Below are 27,056 nucleotides of genomic sequence, written 5' to 3'. Positions count from 1 at the left end.
CACTGGCTGATCACAACTTTCAAACGAATGGCGGGATTATTTTTAAGTCATATTTTCTTGGCGCTTAATGTTTTGCTGCCAAAAAAAAAACATTCCCCAAGAAACAATTTTTGCTGAGAATTATTGCATGGAGTTGTTATCAGTGTCTTCTTAAGATGGTGATCAACCCCCTCTCCCTTCACTAAAAAACTGCAGTTTGGTCACTGCTTTCTTCGTTTTAATTTACTGCAGCTGGAATGAAAAGTAAATAAACAAGCAGCAGTTATATCGCAATGGGCTTCATATGCCTGCTTTGACAAATAGCCACCTGTAGAAACTGAAACCAAAACAGCTTGAGTGAAAAAATTAAATTAGAAATAAATCTCTGCTCGTAGGAGACTTTTGCTTGGTGTCCAATATTCAGAACTTTGCTACAATGGCAGCCTGGGCACTGCTTTATTGCTTGCTGGACTGTCATATGCATCTTGTGCTAGCAAAATGGAAGTGGCTGCATATCTGGTTGCCAACAGTCCAGAGAGGAGGTACTTCAACTCCCTGCCCCATGCAAAATGTCTTGTGCACTATTCCGCAAGAGATTAAAAAAAAAAAAAAAAAAAAAAGTCCATTTTTGGTGTTCGCCATGCACATGACATGAGGCATACATGACACATTAGTCCAACGCTGTCTGAAGTGTTTACATGCACCTTCAATTCGAGTGTTTTGTAAAGCCAAAGTTAATTTTATGCACCAGCTGTGCCTTCAGTTCATGCTAGCTGATGTGCTGCATGTGCGCATTTTTACCGCAAAGTTTAAAGAATCCGATGCAAGCACAGATTAATGTTGGTGAGTGCATTAAAATATAGTAGTTGATTTGTGGCTGTACTTAAGTTTTGCCTGTTTAGCACATAATACCGTCGCTGTACTGCATTGGTGCTTCTGTTGCACGTGTTACTAGTCGTGTGCAGTTGTATGCATATGCTGTTTTGACATTCATTCTTTGTTAATGATAAAGGCGAGCATTCAGAAACTTCACCTATTACAGTGGCCTCATTAATTCAAATTAATGCTTCGGTTGCATCAACATAACACTCCCTGTAATTTGAGCTCCACACTATGTGAACAAGTTTTCACTCCTCTTCGAGTTCAAATTATGAAGTCGAAACTGTTGTCCTGTTATGTTTATTGTGGGCATTAGAACCAGGTAAGAATGTTTCTTTTGTCAAGGTAGCCGTGGGAGCAGCTCCATGCATATGGCTTACCTGAGAGCATCTGTGCTATTCCGGGGCTTGTTACATTAGCCACTTTAGCCGGAATCTCAGTTTATTCAGCGAGTGGTCATACCAGTAAGATTTCAAGGTATTCAAATGTAGGCTGTGCTACCAAAGGATGCAATACACATATTACTAAAGGCCGTCTGACATCAGTGTCTGGAAGACTGCTAATACGGCTGCTCGACTGGGATAGGAATGACTGGAAGTCCACGGATGTTAATAGTTGACATGAAACATTCTTGTGGCTAATGCATGCTTATGAAACTGATTAGTATCATCTGATGTTTCAAGCAATGGTAAAATATGGTCTAAATATAGCAGCATGCTTCAGTTAAGCACTTCAGCAGATGCAGTATACCTGTTGAATAAGGTTACGCAAATATGTCGCAGAACTGTGCAGGTGTCCATTTTAACACAAATGTATAGTAGTGTGCAAAAGTGGAAAGAGCACCCAAATTGTAAAGGTACTGTTTTTCTGCAAAAAGGTAAGACCTTTGAAAGTGTTTGGATGAGCAGGCAAACATATTAAAGGGCCACTTTATATCTCTGAAACGGCCACTCCATTGTCAGAAAGCTGTGGCATGCAGTTCTGCCGATTTGTGTAGTGTGAGTGCCTTTATGCACGAATGTGCATAACTAATGGCTACAAGACTAGTTACTTGGCTGCAAACCAGAATAAATTTGAGCACTTACGAGGTGCTGGAACACGGCCCAAGCTACTGGATGTAAGCCAATCTTTTCAACCCTATATTGAAGCAGTGGCAATCACAACCAAGCTACACACAGATTCTCAAAGGCTGCGGATGCCCCAGGTAACCAATGTAAGCACACTGCTCATGTTAGCATTCATGCACTGCAATGTTGTAGAAAATGAACACCCCCTCCTTTCATTTTTAAGTGGTAAAAGTTTGGAGGACAAGAATATTTTAGGAGGCAAACAAACAGCCACAAGATGTTTAAGATCTATGTACTTCCCATTTGCTCACAGAATCTTAACTGCAGCAATACCAAACTGCCCTCTCTGGTTCTTTGAACACGATGGCCTGAAAGCACTAGGAATGGGCTGCTCTTTCCAAGGGAAGTTCATGGTGAGCACAAGCGCAGCTAAATTTAGTTCAGAAATGTGTACTGAGTATGGGCTTGAAAATATACTTCAAATTTTTGGATGCAATTACTTTTAGGGGATGTTGTGTATAGGTGGTGGTTTTTGGAATGTTTTCTAAAGGCTCTGTGTGCAGTTGCAAGTATATTGTGAAGGTGCATTGTGTCCAAATGCCCCTGAGAGGTTAATGGCGAAGTGTACAATATGCTTTTGTAATTAATAACATTGCTTGATGCAAACCACAAATTTGTGTGATTGTACATTAGATTCTCATCAGAATAAAAGCTGGAATGTTGAAGTTTAATAACCAAAACTTTTTGCAGGAATTTTTTTTAATATACACCACAGCAGTCTTGCAACTATCGTGTGTATGGAATTAAAATCCACGTTCATTGCAACAATGCACACCACCATGGGAACGGCGACAAATACCTTTGGTTTGTAGAAAAGAGTCACTTATCACAGCACAAACACTGAAGACTTGTCACAGAAGGCAAACAGTCATTTATCACAAGATCTTCCAACCATTTAAGGGGAGTCTGTTGCAACTAAAGCTAATTTGATCGGTACTTCTTTGCATCCCGATTCTGAGAAAACTGGATTTTGTGCTGGGTAGAACCTGAACTCCTCCAAGAGACTGTTGACACCACCTGGCAATGCCAGTACTCTGGCCCTAAATTCTGGTGTGTGTTGTGCCAGCTGTCTTAGCAGGCACTCTTTAACGTCAGCTTTGGTCAATGGCAGGAAAGGCACAATTTCTGCATTTTTCAGCCATGGTGGCAGCATGTATCGGTATGCTTCAACTAATTCTTCAATGTCTTCACTTCCGATAATGTTTTGCTTATCACTGAGTAGCTTCAATGCAAAGCCCTCTGCTACACTGGCACCACCGCTCAGGGAGAGGACTAAAATTGTCGCCTGTCCTGTCTGCCGTCTCAAATGAGCCCATGATGACAGTACAGTCTCTAGCTGTGCACTAAATGAACGTTCTCCTGGACCAAGTTTGGCTGGATCAGGTGTGAGGTCAACATCATCGATGACTATGATGTTTGGCCGCCGCGATGACAGTGTGCTTTGTAGCCAGTGCAGCAGGTTGTCACCAGTTCTGCGTGCAAGCGCCACTTGATGTGAGGCAACCAGAGCCTCAGTGTGTGGGCAGTGCTTGGCGATCAATGAAAGCATGTAAGTCTTTCCGCACCCAGAGCACCCAGCATACACAAGTACAAGCGGTAATGGTGGTATGGATACACCACTACCGAGGTAGCGTGCAATGGCAGCCACAGTACGGTTTATGGCAATGTCTTGACCAACAAGATGCTGGCGCAGTGTAATGTTAAGCACCTCCACCTGCGAAGTAAAAAAGCAGAGGTTAGCAACAAGGTAACATAAATGGTTTTAGAGTGACCAATGAATGAGTATGCAGTACGGACTGCCTAAACAACAATCTGTTTATGGTCATCCAAGCATGGGAGAAACTTCACAGAACTAACCAGTCCTTAAAGGGTTTCTTGACAGTCCCAAACACCACAATACCTTCCACGCAGTACACAAAAACCCAAACTATCAGAATTTTTACTTTCAAAATTAGGACCTAGCAGTTGCACAATGGGATGACAGCAGCTCAGGACCAGTGGAGACAAGGTTGTTATATGTCACCCATATTCTTCATATTGCTTGTGTCTCCAATAACACTTCTCGTTACAGCCACTGCTGAATAAAGGTCACTCCCACTAGCCTCAAATTAGCCCTGCTCTCTATTTGCTGTGGCAGCACTATGCCAGTAAACTTTACCTCATCCACCCAACCCTGTGCTGCCCCAGTAATCTTTTCCCTTGGAAACTGTCCTGTCACTCCCAAGAGACACCATCCATTCTTGGCATAACATTGCAACACCCTTTTACACTTACCTTTTCCAACGAGTTTCTTCCCTCAGCCACTATGCTCCCTCTAGTTAACATTAAACATTACCCTCATCACTTTCCAATCCTCACTACACTGTCCTCTATTTTGAACTTGAAGTCTCTCAGGTGGCTCAGTGATTTGGGTGCTCGACTGCTCAACCTGAGGACGTGGGTTCGATCCCGGCTACAACAGCTGCGTTGGCTCTGCATGCTGAAGACCCAAGGTGGTCTAAATCATTCTAGAGCCCACCACTACAGTGCCCCTCTTGAGTCGCTTTGAGATATCAAAGCCAGTATATCCATATACCTTCTTTTCATTAGCCTTCAAGTTTCAGCCCCATAACTAAGTATGTGAAAGGCATAATACCTGCCACGGTGGCACACTGATTATGCCATTTGTTTGCTGAGCATGAATATGCAGGACATCAGCCACTATTACCGGGGATGAGGTGCAAACAAAAGATGACAGTGTGCTGCATCTGTGGATTTGTAAAAAGTACATGTGGCCAAAATTAAATTATGAAGCTTAATGTCCCGAAGCAACACATGAATATGAGGGACGCTGTATGGAGGGGTCCAAATTCATTTAGCTCACCTGTTGTTATTTAACGTGCATTGACATTACATAGCACGTGGACGTGTTTTGCATTTCACCTTCATAGAAATGTGGTCATCGATGTTTAGACTGAGATCTTGGGTCAGCAGCCGTACACCAGTCACTGTGCTGACTCAGCAAACCAAGGTCAAAATTAATCCAGAACTTTACACTATAGTGATTCTTTTGCTTTTCCTTAATTTGCCCACTCTTCCATCCCTTTCCTCACAGTGTGGTCTAGGTATCCATTCCGAGTAAGAAATTTTTGCTTTCCTCATAATTTTTATTTTTATTCCTTTCGACAGAGATCTCCAAGATGCCATTCAATGCCCGATTATGTCTACCGAACGTACTTGAACATACCTGATGTGGTCTCTAATCGGCTCAGATGTACTCCCTTACTACCTCAGAATACCTCACTGCCTATACCAGATCCTTGTTCCCCTTCCACAATGTTGACCACTATGCCTCTCTTCATATCCATTTTTAGAAGCCTACTTTTGCACTTTGAAATGTTGATGTCCATGTCCTCAATAAAGCATCCACAGTTTCTTCCTGGAATTGCTTCGTAGTGCTTTCCATTAAACCGACACCTTGATGGTGAGTTAGTCATTCATTTAGTCTTTAATTTTCGTATGCATAGTATAGTAATATGACACTGTGTTTCATATTTTAATCTTCCCCGAAAATGCTTGTATCGAGCCAATAGTATCAAAATGCAGTGCCAATTTTAATGCGTGTACATGGAGTACAGAAATCTTAGCTTTAAAACTGTTCTTTAAAGTTTCTGTTCTGTGCATGTGTAGTGTGTTTTCATACAGAAGACCTAGACCTACTGTTTGCAAGCTTTCAGCACATTTATTAACCAAGTCTTGAATCTGTAACAAGATTTTGCAATGGGAACCAGTATGCGTGCACTCTGTATTACGCAAATGACCCGCCAGAGCGGTGCAGTGGTTAGGGAGCTCGACTACTGTGCCCAAAGACGAGGGATCGAATCCCGGCCTCGGTGGCAGCTTTGGAGGCAAAAAGCAAGGCGGCCGTGTGCTGTGTGATGTCAGTGCAAGAACCCCAGGTGGTCAAAATTTCCGGAGCCCTCCACTATGACATCTCTCATAGCCTCAGTCACTTTGGGACGCTCCATGAACTAAACTAAACTGTATTGCGCAAACTTCAAGCTTTCTGCTTCCTGTATGAAAAGTTGAATTGGTTCAGTAAATACTTTATTTTATGTATTTGTCTTTGTTGGCACTATTGCTTCCTACCTTAAGTACCAAAATAATTATCCTGTACTTTCTTAGAGTGGTCCAATATTGCACTACCATAATGAGTAATAATACTAAAAACCGCGGCAGCTTTTTTCTTGTCCTTCCTGTCGTGAAAATGATGGGGAAATCTTTACATGTGGTGGCATAACTTTTGCTGAGCCAAATACCTGTGCAGTCTCTGATCTCAGCGTTGGCACTATTGCTTCCTACCTTAAGTACCAAAATAATTATCCTGCACTTTCTTAGAGTGGTCCAATATTGCACTACTAATAATACTAGTAATAATAATAAGTAATAATGAGTAATAATACTAAAAACCGCGGCAGCTTTTCTCTTGTCCTTCCTGTCGTGAAAATGATGGGGAAATCTTTACATGTGGTGGCATAACTTTTGCTGAGCCAAATACCTGTGCAGTCTCTGATCTCAGCGTGTTTTCTGTTTTGTTTTTGTTTCTGCCATGTCACCATTTTAAAATTATTGAATGGCAAGACGGGGCTGATATTTCTTTAGGCAGCTGACAGAGTCGTTTGGTGTGTTAGGGTGAACGTCCTGAAGCTGCACAAGGGGTATGAGGGATGCCATAGAGGATTCCAAATCTTCAACCACCTGGGGCTCTTTATTTATTTAGAAACATACTGCCAGCCTGAGTGTCGGACAGGAGTAGGTGTACAATGCGCACATAGGATCAGAGAAAATATAAATAAATACATGAAACTAACTAACCATCATAAAGACACACCAGCGTTAGGCCAGCCAGCAAGCAGTGAATTAGGTTGCAAAACAAAAAAATATTGCCCAGGGAAGCATGTTGCAACAGAAAACCTCAAAGGCAATCCAACTTGATGCCATAATAAGAACACAATCTGTAAACAATGCAGGGAATGCATTCAATGTTCAGGACAGCAAGCGACAGAATGATGACATACTTGTACACTGTATGTCATCAGCAGATAAGGTATTCGACTGGCGAGCCATTCTAGGGATTCTTTATAAATGTTAGTTTTACAGTAGTATTTTTAGCCTTTTTAGAATTATAAGAACACATTGCAGGCGAGATAGCGGAGTCAATGTAAAGCGTTGTATAAATTCCTAATTGATCATGATAAAGCAACTAAAAGAGTTTCATTCTTTCCAGATAACATCTTGAAGCCAGGCTTTCCAAGTTAGCATCGAATAAGAGAGTCCAAAAATTGCACCTATGCAACAACGTGCACGCTGTTGTTTCATGGTGTCGTAAGGTCAGCCTCACTTGATGATCCTTGGGACATCCTAGCTACCCATAATAAAGATGGTCAGTGACGGTTAAAGTGACATCCTCTTTATGCATCACAAGTTTACAGATCCCTTCCAAAGCACTTAAAGATCTCTCATGAAACTCTCTAAATGAAAGCAACTTTTAAATGTTGCATCGTGACCAATGTCAGAGCAGCCGCCATGCTGATGAACCAGGAGCACAGCAAGAAGCTGTGCACTTCTATAATCAGCTTATTGACAGCTGCTGTAGCCTGCACTGTTAAAACTCATCGTGCCCCGGACGTTGTATGCAAACCAACAATATGTGTAGACTTTACCAGTTGCTTAGTGACACTCCATGTTGGACAGCATGATTGGTGCTGTCAAGGCACACTTACTGGGGGAGTGTGTTTGAAAGCACTAGAGATTGTGCAATGCCTTTGTGTGTGTGCACAGGGATGCCTTTCATGCGAGATCGGTGTGGCAGGTGCGTTTTTTTGTATTTCCTTCAAAGTGTGACTATTATTAAAACCATTTCACTAACTGGCCTCCAAACCAGTGAGACCAAATGTCAATGAAAAACAAATGGACAAAAATCATGCCCTTTTTCGGGCATTCAGTAAACCTCCACAATGTAATGGTTCATCAACACTGTGCTATATTCATGATGGTTTCACAGTAATCTACTAAGAATAGAGAACTAAAGAAGAGCAACTCACTGTAAGCGAGCAACAATGGAGCGCTTCTGTACATGCACAATAAAAATTTATGTTCTGGCTAGTTTCACAATAATTAAAAATGTTATTTAGTCAAAAACACTGATTGGAACCGTTAAAAGCAAAATTGTAACAATAGGAATTTTGATAGGTTCTAGATGTGTTTCTGCCAGATGAATTCGTTTTTTGTTTACTTAGTACGACATTCATAATTATCAGTAGCAGTCGATCACTGACCTGTAGACGTTCCGAGGATAAGTAGTCAGGATGAAAGAAAAGGTACACGAGGAAGAGGCAACCCAGCGTGACGCAGGCTTGCAGGAACGCCCAAGTGATGGCAATGCAACGCTTGACATATTTTTTGGAGAGTGCGCTCCACTTGACGGGGAAATAACTGTTCATGCTTCGTCCCCGCTTCTCCTTGCAATCCGTTAACAGCGTTGCTTCTTTGTGAGCGTAGCAATTGCCTGCATTGGCAAAAAGTCACTTTTTTTTTTTTTTTTTGTTGTTGAAAACGCACTTCAGGCAACGAAGTCAAAATTTTCCGGTTGGAATAATATCACGCGACTGCACATCATGTGCCGACAGAAGGACTCGCTACGTACGAGAAGCATTTGTCAGATTTCTTTTTGGCTCGTGTCCAGGGTATGTAATCGCCAAAAGCTTTTTTGGCCTGGAGTCTGTAAAGGAAATAATCCGTTAAAAAAGAAACGAGGCCACCCCATCGCAACATGAAGCGGCTGTGTTACCTACTAGAGTTATTTGCAGTGAAGGCATGCTTCGGCTCAGGAGCAAGTTGTGCACTGGACACGCGCTTTTTCACCATTTAGAGAAGAACACAAGCCGCTGGTTTAAAATGTGGCGGCGGCGACACGTCTGAATTATGATGCGGGGGCGTTGACCGTTGACTTTACGCGCGGCGTCGACTGCGTCGATCGAACGCTCAAACGTTACGCTGAACTGAAACGAAGAGGCAAAGCACACTTGGCTTGATTTAGCTTGATGTAGACGCTAAAGATTTTGAAACTTTTTTTTTTTACCTTTTACGTTTCCAGCACGTTTTCAACTTTCCAGCCTCAAAATTTCAAACGGCAGAAATTGTGCAATAACGCACGTAGTGTGATAACATTCAGTCAACCAATTGCTCATGCAGTTGAAACAAAATTTTGTTCATTGCAATACATATCTGCAGTTTTTCATAAATAACAGATTACAGACACGGTGGCGTGTATATTATATGATATATAGTTTTGAATTCTGAAAAAGTTACCTTTTGTTTTCTAGACAGCCACCAGGGGGTTGCAAGCATTGCCTGCAAGCTGCATTTAAAAACACGTCGGCAAAGCTGGCATAATGCCCGCCTAGCCGACGTGTGTGGTTCAGATAGCATTCAACTCAGATAGCATGTTCTTGTAGTGGGCGCGTTCTCAGCATTACAGTAGCGAAGACGCATCCACGAACGAGAGACATGTTGTCTCCAAGCCGCAGAGCTTGTCTAGCGGCGCTTCTCGTCGCGCTAGTGAGTGCCGAACTCCGGCTAGTAGGGGCCCAGCATCAGCACCACCACCACGACCATGATCACGATCACGATCATGACCACGAACACGTCCACGAACCCGCAGCATTCAAGTACTCACGCGCAGCCAACGACCCGCACCTAGCGGCCAGCAAAGATGCCCACCAGCATTCCCATGGACACGTTGCATCGTCGTCTTCGCATTCCCATGTGTCGGATGGTCCCAGGAACAAGCCGATCCGTTCGTTCGAAGATACCGCGTTTATTTGGGGCCGGGCCTTAGGATCTACGCTGCTTATTAGCGTTGCGCCATTCCTCATCCTATTCTTTATTCCTATCGACTCGCGCTCAGGCCACGAGTCGCTGCTCAAGGTTCTCCTTAGCTTTGCCTCGGGAGGCCTGCTGGGTGATGCGTTCCTCCACCTTATACCACATGCGCTTATGCCGCACGGCAGCGAAGAGCTTTCTGGTGCTGCACATGCGAGTCATGCCCACAGTCCTGCTTCTGGACACAGCCATGCCCATAGTCATGCCCACAGTCATAGCCACGGTCATGACCACTCTCACGGACCTCATGACATGAGCGTCGGCCTGTGGGTGCTTGCAGGCATCCTTGCCTTCCTTATGGTTGAGAAATTTGTGCGCATGATCAAGGGTGGTCACGGACACAGCCATGAACACGCTCACAGCCACGATCATCGTGAGGAGCAGGCTGGAGACCGGACGCCGTCGGGAATCGGAGAAGCCGATACGGGGCCCTCGGGAAAGTGCGATGGAGATAGCGGTACCGAAGATGTTAAAAACGATACGGCCGCCGACCTGGTGCGCATAAAAAAAGCCAAGCTAGAGAACTCGGCGAAGGACGAAAAGGGTGCTGACGGTGGTGAGTGCTCGTTCTTGTGCATGTAGTACTGGTGTGCAAGCCGGGCTTGCCTCGAGAACTTTTTGGTGTACTTGCAGCATTATTTCGTTCCGATTAAATGCGTTCAAATACAGTCGGATATGGCTGCTGCAAGCACTATGCAGTGACAGCAGAACGCACTTCCTTGATGTGCACCCACTTGCAGGATTAAGTTTTGAGTGCTCTTGCCTTCGTGAGTGAAATTTCCATTAGTTTGATGCTGCAGTGGTGACAAGAAATTTCCAAATGGCCAGGGTGTAAGTAGTTTCAGTTTGTAATTGGTTATAGCCAGTTGGATCTAAGTCTTGCGTAAGGAGAGAATCTTACTCCCTGAGTCTAGTGCCACTTGTTTGGCAGATGGCTCTAATTTCATTGGCATGCTGCAGTGGCAGTAAATTGCTGTAAAAATATTTGTAAGTTGTGCACAGCTGCCTTAAGTTGCAGGAACGTCATTTTATTTTTTCAAAACCACTACATGGGTGTAACATTTCGAAGTTAATAGCAGTTTTTGAAATTGTGAATGCTCAAGAGAAAAGGACCCCCTCCCCCTGAACATCGCAGATAATCAAATCTCCTTGGTCCTGCTAGTGTGAAAAGGAATGGTGTGGAAGATGAAAGGAGGTTCACCATCGCTGAATCATCAAGGAAATCGGTCAATGCTATTGGCTGAAAGGCCTCCTTTTTTTTGTTGTATCCAGCAATAGCAACAGGAAATTGATATGTTCAAAAGTTTGCTTCTGTCAAGCTTTGCATTTTCTTCCAGAAAAATCCAGTTCAGTGTGACTGTTTGGTGGGCTAGTTGGTGTGCCATTATTATGGAAGTTGCTATGCTGAGGATGTAAGTTGTTAGTGGACAAAAGGTACTAGCATAAGGAAATAGACACAAGACAGGCATAGAGTAGCAGCTGGTTTATTTGGAAAGAACAAATGGTTAAGTATGGACCACATCTTTGAGGAAAGTACACAGAAGCTGCATGCGATATTTTCTCTAATCATGGCAGCTTTTTTTCACGGAAGATGTGCCGACACACATGCCATTGGCTTTGGATGTCACATGGTTAGCTTTTTACGTTGTCTTGCAAGGAATATGATTTCTGAGAACCTGCGACCGCATTTATTCTTCGTGTTGGATGAGTACCTTTAACAGTGTGCAGCCAAGTTTCCCCGTGCATTATATGCGTCCCATGCATTTTGTTCCCTCAGTCTTTTGTTCACATATGGCTCCTGACCGCATGACAATGGTACCTCATAGACAGCATTGCTGATGCATGTGACAAATTTTCTTTTGTGGTCGATGTCATATGTTCCTTCCCTTCTCATTTTTACGTTTTCTTTGGATCTTACAATATTTGCTTCAAGCACATTCAGTTGAGTTTTATGATCTCACTTCGTTCTTGCAGGTAACCTTCTTGAATTGACGTGATATTTCTTGAATGTAGGGTGACACCATCATCTGTTGCTGGTGTTTTTTATTTTTTTGTTGTTTGCTCCAAGCTTTTCTCAGCTACTGCAATATGAAGAGGTCTTGCCTGCACAAAGCTGAATAAAGCTTACGTGTCCAGATTGAGCACCTACAAAAAAATGGCTTCTGAGAGCAGCTTTTAGTTGCAGTAGCCAAGACAAGCTTGAAGCCTGCATGAAAAAGGAAAAACACTGGTGAACAAATGAACAAGCAACTGGTTGTTGTGCCACCTTACATTCATGGAATATCATGTCATCTCAAGAAGGTTCCCTGTCATGCGTCGAGGAATGCATTGGCCAGAGGGGCTGATTCATGATTGTAAGCCTGGGGAAACACAACAGTGTGTGGGATACAATTCCATTATTGGGAGACTTGGCTGCATATTGTTTAAAGTGCTCATCTAAGAAGAAACTTTTGTCCTAGCTTCTTCAAAAGCCACAGTCCTTGCAACACACAAAAAGGAAAACGAAGAGATTATCAAGCTTATCAGATGGCATCCACAGCTCATGGCACGTGTCAGCATGCCTCCCTTGCTTTAGAGCAAAAGAAGAAGTCTCCTTTATTAGAGAAGATACTGTGTGAAGCTTCTGTGCACTCCCTAATAAGATGATTATTCCTATCATGTGGTTTCCACTCAATCACGTCTGCTTTTCCAAAATAAGCTATTTGCTAGTCTGCACCTGGCTTGTGTCCGTGTTTCATTTTTCTTCTACCTCTTGTCCTGTGACAGCACATTAACTTCTTAAGTGTCTCCAGAATAAAACTTCTGGAAACACTTAAGCTCTGGCTTTGAGGGTGTGATGCAACAGCGTTAATCGCTCCCATCTGCGACTCTCCTTGTGGATCTTCATTTGCATACATGTTCTTTTCCACTCATTTAATCACTGGCCTCTTAATTTGTGCCCCTATTATCTCACACATACTTACTAGCATACAGTCGTAAGCTACCACATTATGTGAGAGACCACCTGACAACCTGACATAGATAAAAAGCCCCACTTTTACCAAGGCATAGGCATGCCTAGGGGGACATGTCTGACTTAAGATCCAAGGGTTCGGTTGCCATCTCACCCTTGCATTTTAAAGGAACCGCCCTTGGCAGCTCCTGCCAACTTGGCCGTGTCATGTGGTCTTGTGACATCACACAACCTGTTGAACAGTCAGTGCTTGGCCATGCCATCTGCCAACTACCACCTGGCAAGGTATGCTTGTAATCTTTTGCTTACAGTGCTGAAGCCAGAGCTTACGCAGAATGGGGCCATTTACGCTGTTTGCGGTAACAGAAATGTACTCTGTTGCCTGAGGAGTTTAAAAAAGCTAGGTTTTTTTTTGCATCTTTAATGCTTGCACTCACATTTGTCTTCTCCAGGCAAACGGCCATCAGACATCAAAGTAGCTGCCTACCTGAACCTGGCTGCTGATTTCACGCACAATTTCACGGATGGCCTAGCCATTGGAGCATCATACATTGCTGGCAACACGGCAGGCTTTATATCTACTGTGACAATCCTCCTGCATGAAGTACCACATGAAATTGGGGATTTTGCAATCCTGGTGCAGTCAGGCTACAGCAAACGCAAGGTGAGCGTTTATTTTATTTTTCCTTCTTGTAGGAGATGCGTATAAAGCAGTGCATGGGCACTTGCAGTGCAGGAATTGATTTGTTTTATTGGCATATCCCATTGTTCTTGATGCCTTCATATTTGTGACCTGCTTGCTGTAGTCTTGTCTAAAAGTTTGTGCATGATGGAGTCTGCTCCACCCTTTGCTTTTGTAAGTTACGAATTCATTTGGAATGTTTTAAAAAAAAAAATTTTTCTTTTGGTTTGGTGTCGGCTAGCTTCAGATAATTTCGACCGCCTGGTGTTTTCTAACGTGCAGTGATGCATAGCAGTGCACAGGCTCCCTAATTGTGTTTTATGGAGGTAACAGCACTGGTACTTTCCAACCTTACCTGCCCCTAACAGGCTGTGGGGAGTCTTGTTGTAGTTGCACCCCAATAATTCACCTGCCCCACCAGTGAAGTGTGTATGTGGGTATTAAAAAGGGTGGCTGTGGCATGTCTTGGAAATTCAGCAATTACATAAAAGCTGCATCTATGCAAGGTGTGGCACTAATTGGTAGTTTTCAACCTTGGCACTGGATAAGTGAAATGCAATTTTGTCTGTTCTTTTCATTTTGATTTTTGTAAGTGAACTAACCTTTGTCTGGGCATGCTGAATTCTAAAAATTCCTTCACATTAAATTCTGGAATGCCTGAAGAATCCTGTGTGTAAAAAAGAAATCTGCCAAGGGAGAAAATGTTGCAGTGCCTCTTTGAAGTGATTATTGCAATGCTAGGTGGCAGAAAGTAAGGGTTTGAAGAACCATGTCATACAAGTGTAGCGTAGCATTTTATGACTAATTTATTATTCATAATGGACTTGTGAACTGTTTGAGCATTTTGCAGGCTAGTCCATATTTACTTTTGGGAAATTCCTTAAGTGCATGTTATGCTTTGATTCAGCCCCTCTGTGTAATATTCGGTGGTACTTCACAAATTTTCTGGCTGGAAAAACAGATCAAAGCAACATGGGCTATAGGAATACCTCGTTAACATGTGGTCACTGATTACTCAGCCTAGTGAGAAGCATACTCTTTTATCCAGTGCATATTTCCTAGAGTTGCATGAATTTGTAGTTAATTTTTAAAGTGCACTGCAGGAGCAAAAGAAACAAACAGCAACACTGAGGCAGAAGGCAAAGTGGGATGAAGCTGGTTGATATTAGGATAGCATGTGGTTTTTAACAGGATGAATGCTTATCTGGGGTATGCGTGTACTTTTGAGCACTTTTTGCCTTTTATTACCATGTGCTTGTCCAAGTTTTGGCCACATATAGAATGACTGTGGATTTACACCTGTGGGAAAACATTTTGCTTTTGCCTTTACGTGAGCGTTCTAGTACACTGGCGTTTCAGCTAAATTGGCACAGAGCTAGACAGTGATGTGAGTAGGAGTGAAATGCAGTGCTCTCTTCCAGACTCTTGAACAGCAGCTGCAGCTGTGTGCTGTGTGTGGAGTCTGCCCAGCAGTCTCCCTAGCCACCCCCTAGGGGGTGTGCACACCCCTTGCCTTGCTGAATTTTTAATTCATAAATTTTTTTTTTTTTACATTGACGACCAAAATGACTGCTGCTCCTCCCTTAAATTTAGACAACCCTCCTAATTTCAGTTTTTGAGGAAACCCCCAAGCCCTTCTAAGTGATTACAGATACTATAAAGCTGCCCACTGATGCTGAATGACAAAGAAACAAACCTGCGCTAAAATTTATCTGCTGTATTATATTCCCTTCTGCTTTATGAATCTGCTTAGGTGATTGCATCTGCGAAAGCAGTGGGTAAAGCGATGGTTCAAAAAGAAAACATATGAAAGAAGCCTGTCTTGTTGGGAAACGAATTTAAGTTAGAAAAGCACGTAATCTCACAAGGCATGAGAAAGGCTTACGACTCTGAGTGTGCAGAAAGCCAACCCACACGGGACGGTGTCTTCAATCCGGCTCTAACCACCCCTTCCCTGCAAGGTACCTGTAGTAAGAAATTTATTCAAGAGAGCGGACACAATCTGCTCCTCTCCAGAAGGAAAAAAAGCAAAAGGAACTGAGTTGTCTCCAACCTCCATAAATACGAATACCCCACCTCCTTCATTTGGGGCATCATCCAGAACCTTAAGAGACTTTACAAAAGCAAAAATAATTCCACCTTTGGCCCAAGCACATGCTGTCAGTAAAACCTTGACTCATATTCTCCTAAAGGAAGGGGTACAAGCGCCACACAAACCAACTTCTCATGTTGGGTGCCTCCTCCTCTCCCCAAAATACCAAAACTCGAGAAAAAAAAAAGAAAGAAAAAAAAAAAAGGCTCAAAGCATGGAATAGAAGATTCCCTGCTTGAAGTGCTTGTCGTTGTACACTGGCAAAACCAAGAACATCCTTGAAAGAATATAGCAACACAATGCTGATGTCAGAGACGAACAGAGAATTTAGCGCTGTGGCCGAACACTGCAAGGCCTCTGACGACGATTGGCTTCGAGGGAGCCATTGTACAGGACACTGAGCCATGCCCATATGCAGGCGGCTCTTGCTTGAGTCAAGGCACATTCAGTAGACACGGGGGAGGGGAATGTTAACTGCTTCTTAGGAAATCTTCCCCTCTCTAAATATCCATGGTCTATGGTCTTTGCATGGTTATACGAGGGCTTCGAAAGGGCAACTCGCCTGTAATCACACCTGATGAAGGGACCAGGTAGGTTCTGAAACATTGCCTTTTCATTTTTCTTTGGTTGTGATGTTTACTAGTCGTGGAAAGCGCACATCTAAGCAGTTCCCCTCTTGCAGGCCATGTGCATGCAGCTGGTGACAGCGGTGGGCTGCCTAAGTGGCACACTGTGCAGTCTCATTGCTGATGGGGTCAGCAGCAGTGCCAACCTCTGGGTGCTGCCATTCACAGCTGGCGGGTTCATCTACATTGCCACTGTCTCAGTTATCCCAGAGCTGCTTGAAAACACACGTCTGTGGCAGTCAGTTAAAGAGATATTTGCCCTCCTACTCGGCGTTTCGATGATGGCACTACTCACTCAGTTTGAGTAAAACGTCAAGGGAATGAAAAACCTAAGTGTGTAAAATATGGTGTCATATGGTTGAATGGTGCGCTCCTCACTGCAGCCGTCATATTGGTGTTGGGATGAGAAGAACCACTGTTGGGCATGATCTGTATCAGACTTATGTTTAAAACAGTGGAATTGCTGCTGCTTCACTTCTTTGGGAATTGGTCTGAAGCTTGCCTTATTTATGCTGTGCAAGTTGTATTCATGGCTAGTAAATGTTATGTTTTTACCTGCAAGGGCATGATTTTGGGGTTCCTAAGTATTAGCACTTCTTTAAGACCTTCCAGTCTAAAAGTGTGAAGAAAAAGCTATGTTTGTTAGAGCAGGGGCTATTTTTATGTCAGGTGCTGTTTTGGCTGTTCTGCGCAATTGTTTTCTGCAATGGTTGGCTCAGAATAGTTGAGTGTGGCACATTCCAGACTGCAGCCAAATGAAATGTAAAGAAAATAGTGAACCCTGTGACTCCCATCTCGACTTGTTTTCCAAAATTTATTTATGGTTCCTATATGCACTCGCATGAATGTTGTGTCATGTCCAGTGTTAAGGGCAGCTTTTGCTCTCTGTTGACAGTTTTTGTTTGCTCATTCTAATTTAGCAGTGGCAGCACTCTTGCTTGTGCTATTCTGTTTGTGTTTGCACAAACGTTTTGCGTTTTATTGAGTGAATTCATGATGCAAACTGATAGTGATGTGCATGTGTCACAAGCCTGAAAGTGCACTAGCTCTAGACTAAAACAAATCTGAAGCATTGTAAAATTTGTATGCTTAGTATGACTTTTGCGTGGAAATTTAGTGTGCCATATGCTTCAAAGAGCACAGTGAATCGCTTTTTATAGTTGATGATAGCATGCACAATGTGTGTTCTAGAGAACGTTTGTTTTCTTTCCAGTAACGAGAGCCTGGCATTATGTTGTAATACGTAGAGCAGAAACTAGACTTGTCAGCTTCTGGCACACCTTTGACGGAAAGATCAGTAGCTTGGCATAAGGAGCAAGTACTTCTGAGCCTAGGCTGTGATGCCTGTACGTCAACTCACAACTAATTACGCAAAGCCTGTAAACCTCTCGAAGATGAATTTTGGGTTGTAACATAGCGCCACTTTTTTGTGCATTCCTTTTATTGTGCTTTGTATAGCCTTGGGAAAATGTGCAGTATGAATTGGGTGTAAGTAAATGCACATTCTTGTTTGGTATCTTTGGCTGAGGTTTCTTGATTATATTATGGAGTACCTTGCCCAATCTGTCATACTAAAAAAGTCTTAGATGTAGTAATTCAAATTACACACACATATAGATCTACTGTTATTTTGCAATAAGAGCTTCTTTATTTTATAGGTTACTTACCTTGCATGGGCTGTTGTGAGTATTATTTCTTGGCTGTAACTGAATGCCTGATGTAGCTGTTACAGAAAGAGGAACACAATTACTTTGACAACTGGCACCAATTTTGTCATGTTGGTGTTTATTTTTACCTAAGATACTTTTTCCTTGTAAAGCTGTAAGGAATTGCACAAGAAACATGACATGCTGAAAGGCACAGAGACAGGTTTGTGCTCGTCTTGACTGTGTTTTTCTGTGTGAGGTTTTTTGTGCGATCTCTTATGGCTTCAAAAGTCAATAACCAACTAGCCTGACAGAAGCTATACTCATTACGACATCTGCTCCTTTTCTTTGACTTTCTTGAACTCTTTGAAGCTGTAGATGTAAATGAGGCAGGTTTTTGATGCTGGCTCAGTACTTGTGCCTCTCTAAAGCAGAATGAGAGCCTGGTGATATGGAACGTACTAGTGCACACTTGTCGAAAAATTGCGATAACTTTATAAAATGGGCATGTAGGTACAGGCGTCACTAGTGGCATAGTGAAATAGAAGCCCTTTTATATGCTTAGGCTTACTTTTTTCTAATTCTGTATAATATTATAACAGGGTTGTATTACTGTATTGATCTGGACAAATTGAACAAGTGCAAAATGTAAACATGAAAGCAAGAATGCAAATTTTCCGGTTGATCACAGGTATTTAATAGGTTTTCATGACCGTTGTAACTCTCAAAACTGTCAAACCTACAGTTCCATCCTCAATGCTAATTTTGCATGATCACATGTGCATGATTGTATTTTATTAATTCACAGTAGGTACCTGTGTTGTGTACATTGCTACATGCATTTTGTTGCTGATGAAAATCGTGGTGCTTTCGATTTGAAGACCGGGAGCTGCACAGTGTATTGACGTATGTTTGTGCCAGACTTAATGCTGTTTATGTGGTGTATATAAAGATGCGTTCCTGAACGCACTTAATTTCACAGCGCTTGATTTGCTGCTTGATTTAAAATAAAGGTATTTGTGGTGCATTCGCATTGACCATGGCAATGTATGTCCTTTGTTAGGCAAATGTTTACTAGAACTGTGTCAAGTGGTGCTGGCTTGCAGGCTCTATCTTCAATTCAGTTCAGTTTTATTCTCCCATATTTTCTAGATAAAAGCTGCTAGAGCAGCTTGACTAGGTCCAGGAAGCTGCTACAAAGCACATTTTACACAGCAGATGTCAGCAAAATGAAACCATGATTACATACAAATAAATTAACTCGTAATATGCATTGAAGAAGACACACAAGGAAGAAGCAGAAGCATAAAAGCCATTTTTTATACAAAAGTAACAATGTTGGAGACTGCTCATCAGAAGCTAAATGTCCCAGCTATTGTAGGGATAGTTGCAGATATTAAGAAATTCATTGTGTTTTAGATTTCACTCTGAACACTTTGTGAGCATATTTTAGCTGGCAAAGCTAAATGATTATTCTCCTTAACTTTGTGAACTCATAGAAATTGTTTTAATCGTCTCAAGGTATGTGGCATAAAGGTTAGATCAGGAAATACTCTTCTGTAAAATTCCAAAATTTGGTTTGTGCAACTATTAAAGCATTGCTTTAAAACATTATTATTCAATAAAAAGCCTCTAGATTTTGCTGCTTCATATAGCCGTGCTTAAATAACACAGACATGGCTATTTTTTAACTTTTAGCTTGAAAAAATTCATTTAGAAACAGCCATTTTTTCTTGATTATGATTTTTCATTATGTTTGACCAATGCAGAAGTATTATCTTGGCTTGCATTGTATTCCGGAAACCTCTTTTCATCTGGCTTTATCAGCGTGATTAGCTTAGGTTCAACAAGTCAAATGCAGTAGGTACCTACTGAGTACTTGCATGATCTGCAGGCTGAGAGTGTGCTCAGATATGACTACAGTGCCCTAGAAGGGGGCAGTGGACTTACTCGCTGGTTGGTGCTATGCAGAGCGCCGGCTCTGCGAACGCCGACAATATGAGTTTCTCCGATTCGGTGAGCGGCGGCGCTGGTATTGATTTAAATGGAACGTGGGAGCGGCGGCGCAGCGCGGCTACTGTAGTGGAGCGGCCCGTGCATAATAGCCCAAGTTGGTGATTTGCGTTCGTTTGCTGTGGAGGTCGTCACATTAATTTTTTTTTTTTTTGCTGCAGTATGTTTTGTCACACACAGCATACAAGAGATAACTATGCTTTGCTTTGACTGAGCCATGCCGTGACACCGATAAAAGTTAAAAAAAAACAACACCATTGCGCGGAATTGGGCGGGGGGGGGGGGGGGGGGGGGGCTATGCTTACGTGAAGGATGGACCAAATTTGTTTTTGTTTGGCATTTCCAAGGATGGAAATATGTGGAAAGAGTAGAACCTCAACGGACCACAGGCTACAGAGCTGACGAGTGCTGCACGACACGAGCGCAGTATGCGAGCTCTATTTTGAGCCGCGCGATATCTGCTCAGTGTTTAAGTGCATATCATCAAAAAAAAATAGAGGTGAGGATAGCAAAAAGGAGAGGCTAACAAACTACTGTGACCGAAGAGGTCTCCATTTTAATCAGTTGTATGGCTTCGTGAAAAAGCTCGAGAGTCTCGTCAAGGATCGAATATGCTTCTGACAGCATATAATGGATATGCTAGCTGGTATGTTCAGAGCAGACTTTCCCTAGAAATCGTTCATGATGCACACACTCCTACGCTCCTACCCTTACAGCTGAAATAATTAGTTTTTATGGTGTCACACGCCATTTAAACGTGACGGGATTTTATCTGAATTAACAGTGAGCGCCATCTAGGGCCAAGCAGCTCAAGTTGAGCCGTTGCATAATGAAGTGCTGCAAAAAGTATCTATAAACGTTGGTGCTGCATGAATCAATGGTTGAATGTTGCACTTAAAGGGACAGAACACTGGCCAAAATATGTCATGAGGTTATGGTGGAGATGAAAAGACCTTGCCTCATATAGTACAGATCGAGCTCTATAAAATTGAGGAAGAGAGGCTTCAAAATTTTAATTTGCCATTGAAAATCGCATAAAAACAACTGAGGTGCTATCTAGTGGAAAAATCCTATTACTTTCGGTGTAGTACCCCACGTGACTGCATGTCAGCAAAGTGCACACTGTTTTTGTTTTCTAGGAGTGCTTGCTATAATTCATTATATTAACTGCGTCCTTCAATAAAAACCACCCCTCCTTTCGCACCGCGAGAGGCATGCTTTCAGGTTTTGCCACTAGATGGCGCCACAGTGTTTGGAATTCTGTGTATGAAGCGATGATAGTGCCCACAAAAACTTTTGTCGACAAGGCGTGCGTTATTGTGCCGTAACAGCCTTGAGTTTGAACTGAAAGGACGTTACTCTAAGCAAAAAATGTCTAATTACTGTCTGGCTAGTGAAATTTATATTTGTTTTCGGTATGTCTGTTTTGTTGACCACCAGTCGTCATCACGGTTGCTGCTCATGGTTTCCAGCATCGGACTACATAAAAACAGGCGCATGCGCTGATTGAAAAATTCTCGGTAAATATTTTCTACAGCATTTCTACCAAAACCGCTATGTAATCGAACATTTTAGACGTCAATCTTTCCAAGGCGGCAAAAAAAAATTGAGACCTAAATTTCAGTGTTCTGTCCCTTTAAGTTCTAGTAAATAAAAGCTGCATGCCAGTTACAGCCCAGTTATTTTCATTTTGTTTTCACCTATATGTTACTGTATGTAAGCATGACACAATATCATAACTGCATGATAGGTAACAAATGCTGGAAATATTTAAGCCATATATACATCCAATATTTCATTTTGGCTTAGCAAGTTCACAAACTTCACTAGCATGTCTGCTTTTTTTATCTCTGCTAGGAGGTATGCCTGCTTGGTTTTCTCATTCACTGGCGGACTACCGGACGTAATCTTGATGCAAAATTAATTTAGGCAACACGAAATGAAACAGTATATTTGGCCACCGATCCTCTAATGCAAGGTATTTTTATATTTTTACTGTTGCCTGACAATTCGGAAAATTTAGAAGCCCCTTCCGCATGAGCAAAATTCGTCGGCGACGACTTGTTTAAATAAAATGCCTCGCAGTTAGGATAGGCAGCAAATCACGGGAGTTGCCGTCGACCTTTTACACAAAATAACGTGCAGCGAAACATCATGTGGCCTAAACAACTGTGTTGCTTGCTAAAGAAGAATCTCAAGTGTTTCAAAATTAACAACAAATAAGACTGCGAACGGTTTCGAACTGAAATTAACAGACGCGTCAGGAAATAGAATGCTGCAAACAAAGCTTACATTGAAGTTGCCTGTGGCGCCACCTCTTGGATGCGACGCAGACTGCGTCAGAGAAGGTGCTGAGTAATCCCACTGCCCCCTTCTAGGGCACTGTAACACGACCTACAAACCTCTTTTCCTCTCTTCTGAGCTCCTCCATATTTGGAGTGCTTTTACTCACCTTCCTCAGCATTTCCACCTCATCCTCTTACAGGTCAACAGTACGTGTCTGTTGCAGCCAACATACCTTTTCGCCCCCTCCTTTTTTGAAGTGCTTTCATTCTTTTCACACTGTCCTCCTTTGACCTTTTCTCATCTACAGGTATGATGACACCGCCATGAACCCAGCAAACGGGCCAGTTACATTTTTTTTTTTGTAACGATGTGTAAGCATTCATATTCTTGTCATATTTATGGATGATCAGGTGGTATTCACCTACGGCTGCTAAATGATTTATAATACAATTTCTTCTCTCAGCTGCACTAGTTTCAACAGCCGAGCGATGGCTGTGATGTGAATGGTCGGTATCATGAGGGATGAAAAAAACTATGCTATAATCGCTGCTTGGTCACTTCACTACAATGCTGGAGCCAGCCTGCCTGAAAGCCAGAATAACAAGCGAAGAAGCAGTTTTCCTCATGCGCCATGTAACCTATGCTCAATTTTGATGTTGAAGCCATCGCTTGACAGCTGAAGCTTAGACATGAGAGAAGAAATTCAGTTGTAAATTATTTAGTGGTCATGGGCAAACACCACCTGGTGAGCCTTTTATAGCAGTGCCTTGCGCATCAATATGAAGAAGAAAAAATATAGTAACTGAAATTTGGTGCCTGTACTCCTGTGAAAGCAACACTGTAAAAAAAAAAATAGTTTGAAGGACATGTCTTTGAACCAACCTCATGCAGACCAAAAAATGTTTAAGAGTACTGTTGAATCTACACTGCAGAAATACAAAAGCCTGAGCGTTGTTGCTGCACAGGGTGCATCACATTCTCATTATTGTTATCGACCAAATGGCGCTATCATTGTTATCGCTACTGTCATCATTATCACTATTGCAGCATCATTGTCATCATTACTATCATCCTTACGGTAGACAAGCAGAAATATGGTATAGTTTTCGCGATTCTGGGTGTGGTGTAGTTGGTTAAAGCGTTTGGCTGTGGATCCGAGGGATGGAGATTCGGTTCCCAGTGGAGACAGGATTTTTATTTTCTGATGACGTCATCATAACATTATTTGATTGACAGCTATAATATGACTAACCGGATGCCAACAGTATGAGCCATTAAAGGCTTTCACCTTAAAACACCTTGGTTTAGGTGCTTTTGAGCCAAGCTACCTGCTCGCCATTAAAATGCTATCAGCATCAGAAGAATGCCTTTATCGCAATCATTTTGTTGCTTTAAAAGAGTATAGACCAAATTTTCATTTTTTTTTTTCATAACAGTGCAAAGCCCTGGAAGCGAACAACAGAATGAGAGAGATGCCTGATTGAGCTTTGTGGTAGTTTGGTGTGTTTAGAGATCACAGCCCGTAAAGACCAAATCTCAAGCAGGAAAAGTTCTATAATTTAGATTGCATGGAAACATGCTGTGTTTACTCGCATATTAGTTGATACACCATACATAGTCTACATATGCGCGGGTGTCACTACCACCAGCATTATCATTCAATTAGGGCAACCAGCTGTGCTCATGGCGTTCTGGAGCTATGCCAGTGCCGTGAGAAGCTCCTCTGGACGCTCCACACTAGCTGCACCGAGTGCTGGAACATGCAAGGATTGCGCTGTCTGGCCAGAAATGGTTAGCAACCGGCAAGACTGTTCAGCATAGCTCTGTGTACTATACACTAAAAGGACCATACATTGTTACATTCTTACATCAAAAACAGCATGGTGTGAACCTTTTTTTTTTTGCTCCTGCAATTGAAACATGTCCTTCCTTAGCTTTGTAACCTGTCATTCCTTGAAGTTCAATCGCTAATGCAGTAGGAACAGAACTTTCACTATTGACGTGAGCTGTAGAAAGAATTAAGTGAGGACCACGCTAGAAAGCCTGCATAAAGGCTGCCTAGACAATTGTAGAGTATGAGCGCTAAGGTGATCTGCGGTGAGGTTTTGAAGCATATGCTGCTTATAACCATTATGTTAGTGACCAATAGGAACATGGAAAAAGGCCGCACGTTTGTCAGATCCTCTTATTTCCACTTATTCTGATCTGTACTATAGAAGCATGGTGCACCATCATGGCACCTGTGACCTGACTGAAAAAAGAAACGAAAAAAGCATCTCAATAGCTACAAGCTGGATTCAAACCAATGCCAGAGCGTAGTGGAGCGAGTATCTGGTCAGTCACCTTCTGCATTTCTCTCCCACTTGCGTTCATTCTTCCCTACTCGTAGGGTTCCCAACATATTTTTGCTGATCGCAGCAGTGTGACGCACAGCCTAGCAATAGGAGAAATAATTTTTGGGGCACTCTTTTATTGTTCATTCATGCTACCTGCATGAGTTTGAGGCTTGCACACTCTGTCAAAGCCGCAGGTACCGTGCATCACCTAACTAGGCTATGTCCCCACTGAGCCATCCATCAATCAATAAACATGCAATAAACTGAGTGCTTGGCACATCAAATGTTTATTGCACATCCATAAAGGTCTTTCTAATGTTACATCTACATACCATGCAGTGCAAAATAATCACGTGGGAAACGTGTCAGAAATGTTGCTCATCAGTCACCAAAAATGACTGAATATGCTGGGGACATTAAAAATTTTATTACATACATCCATGAAGGTCTTTCCAACATTGTGCATCTATGTAGTATGTAGTGCAAAATTATCACCTGTAAAGCACCAACAGTGGATCACACTGGGCGTATGCATTACCCCCCCCCCCCCCCCCCCCCCCGCAAGGCGCGCATGCACACAGTCTACTAATTGACTTGTTAATTATGAAAATTGACGCAACAGCGAGGTTGAAGCAGTGAACAGGACGATGCCATATCAGTTTTTGAAACGAAAAAAATCCACTTTTCTCAAGTCCTGGAGCGAAAGGAAATCCCACGCTTTTCTTTGTTTTTTTTTTCTTCTTTTTTTTTGTACGAAGGCGAAACTGAGCGGAGGAGACACATAGGAAGGTCGGTAGAGAAATGATGTCTGGTGATGACGTGTTCGTTAGCAATGGCGCGAAATTCGAACTGCCCACACTGTTTTGACGGGCGATATTCTTTATTTCGCTCCGTCACTCTTACAAATAAGGACCACGCAGCTAGCACCAATGTTACTAGAACCAGGCTAGCACTGACTGGCTTTTCCCATGCACCAATTGCTGCGAGGCAAAATAATCTACGTGGCATAGCGCAATGTGACTTGCAGCCGCCACTATATTCACATCATTATAGGACGTCGCTTCTGTACTGAACTTCGTGTGAATCTCGTACAGGGAGCTTCGGTTTTGTCGCGAAAAAGACAAAACAAAAACAAACAAACAAAAAAAAAAACCCGCCGGATTTTCTCGCGCTTTTCAAGCTTAAAAAAAAAAATCGCCGTTTCTTCGTTTCAAAAACTGGTATGGCATCGTCTTGTTCACAGCTTCGAGCTCCTTATGTGGACCAACCACCCGACTGCGAGAATTAAAATCTTATTAGTAGGTTTTTGTTAATTAAATACTTAGAGAGGTTTTTCAGCGTATTGTGCGCTGCAATTTTGTCTTTATATTTTCAAACTACTAAATCTGAAAATTACTTAGCCTTCCGTGTAAAGACCCTGCATATGAAACTGAACGTGAGGATACTTTTCGGGGAGCAGCCAGTGCGGTGCAGGAACTTTCTAAAGAGGCGCTTGCGCATGTTCAGCAAGATTTCACCACGCCTGCCCAGTGTGGAATTGAGATTTAACCTCGAAAGCAAACCGGTTCGTATCTCATCGGTGCCACGAAAACTTAAACAGTAACTTTAATGTTTGCTCACTTCGCTATTTAGGTATAAACCCTTTGATGGATGGATGGATGGATGGATGGATGGATGGAAGATAGGAGCGTCCCTTTTGAAACGGGGTGGTAGCAGTTGCTATCATGCTCATTTTTCTCCATCTATCTTAATTATTGTTTTTGATTGGTTTTCTATACCATCATTCTATTTATTACATTTTTGTTTCTACATTACTAACATTATGTCACTTCTCTGCTTTTATGCCACCAATCTTCCAGTCGTTTTTTGCTAGCTTCCACCGCCGGTTTATTCACCCGGCCACTGGTATCTCTAAACCCCATAGCTTCAGGAAGAGTGACTGCGCCCACATCGACTTCCGGATGGATACCATTACATTCGACTATAATATGGTCAATTGTTTCACTGGAGTTACCACATACAGCACATGCGTCATTTTCATTGTTAAATTTCTTTTTGCAGCTGCGTGTTCTAAGGCACCCTGATTGGCTTCAAAATGTGGGGCACTGCCTCTTGAATCATCAAAGAAAGCTTCCTTACTGATCTGCCTTTTCCACTTTCGGTATTATTTATTTATTTACAAAATACTGCGGGCACTGAGTCCAAGCAGGGTGGGTGAACAAGTCAATCAAGGTACAAAAGAAAACGCAACACTTCAAAAAAAAAAAAAAAAAAAAAAGACAACACAGTATAGCAGCAATTGGTTAAAACTCAAGGGACAGTGGATTAACTAGCTGATTCCAATCTGTTATTGTGCGCGGAAAGAACGAAAATTTGTAAGTGTCTGTTCTAGCGAATATAGGGGTTAGGGGTCTGGGATGGTGTTGACGAGTTTGTCTGGTTGTCGCCGGCGTTAAGTATGATGATGGATCCAAACCGAGTTTGTTATGTAATAACTCATAAATAAACTTTAAT

At 42.4% G+C, this 27,056-nt stretch overlaps 2 protein-coding genes across 4 annotated transcripts; one reads left to right on the top strand and one right to left on the bottom strand.

Annotated features, from left to right (window-relative positions):
- Positions 1-1,177: 1,177 nt before the first annotated feature.
- LOC146204949 (torsin-2A-like) lies at positions 1,178-9,180 on the bottom strand. Of its 3 annotated transcripts, none has more exons than XM_084589633.1 (5): positions 9,106-9,180; positions 8,815-9,025; positions 8,671-8,745; positions 8,303-8,532; positions 1,178-3,699 (listed from the first exon to the last, which is right to left on the bottom strand). In XM_084589633.1, exons 2-5 carry the CDS (start codon positions 8,840-8,842, stop codon positions 2,881-2,883), a joined length of 1,152 nt encoding a protein of 383 aa, XP_084445759.1. In that variant the 5' UTR covers positions 8,843-9,025; positions 9,106-9,180; the 3' UTR covers positions 1,178-2,880. The 3 variants fall into 3 exon arrangements, with proteins under 3 accessions (XP_084445759.1, XP_084445758.1, XP_084445756.1); XM_084589632.1 differs by having other exon boundaries at positions 1,180-3,699; positions 8,819-9,025; positions 9,106-9,177; XM_084589630.1 differs by lacking the exon at positions 9,106-9,180 and having other exon boundaries at positions 1,180-3,699; positions 8,819-9,060.
- A 206-nt stretch (positions 9,181-9,386) lies between these two features.
- On the top strand, positions 9,387-18,940 carry LOC146204948 (zinc transporter Slc39a7-like). The gene is made up of 3 exons (XM_084589629.1): positions 9,387-10,464; positions 13,314-13,525; positions 16,318-18,940. The coding sequence occupies exons 1-3, from the start codon at positions 9,534-9,536 to the stop codon at positions 16,567-16,569; spliced, it is 1,395 nt and encodes a 464-aa protein (XP_084445755.1). The 5' UTR covers positions 9,387-9,533; the 3' UTR covers positions 16,570-18,940.
- Positions 18,941-27,056: the final 8,116 nt, after the last annotated feature.

This window comes from Amblyomma maculatum, chromosome 1, assembly GCF_055883805.1.
Source record: "Amblyomma maculatum isolate TAMU_Amacu chromosome 1, ASM5588380v1, whole genome shotgun sequence".
NCBI lineage: Eukaryota > Metazoa > Arthropoda > Arachnida > Ixodida > Ixodidae > Amblyomma > Amblyomma maculatum.
The sequence above is the reverse complement of the archived record's forward strand: the minus strand, read 5'-3'. Positions and strand labels throughout refer to the sequence as shown.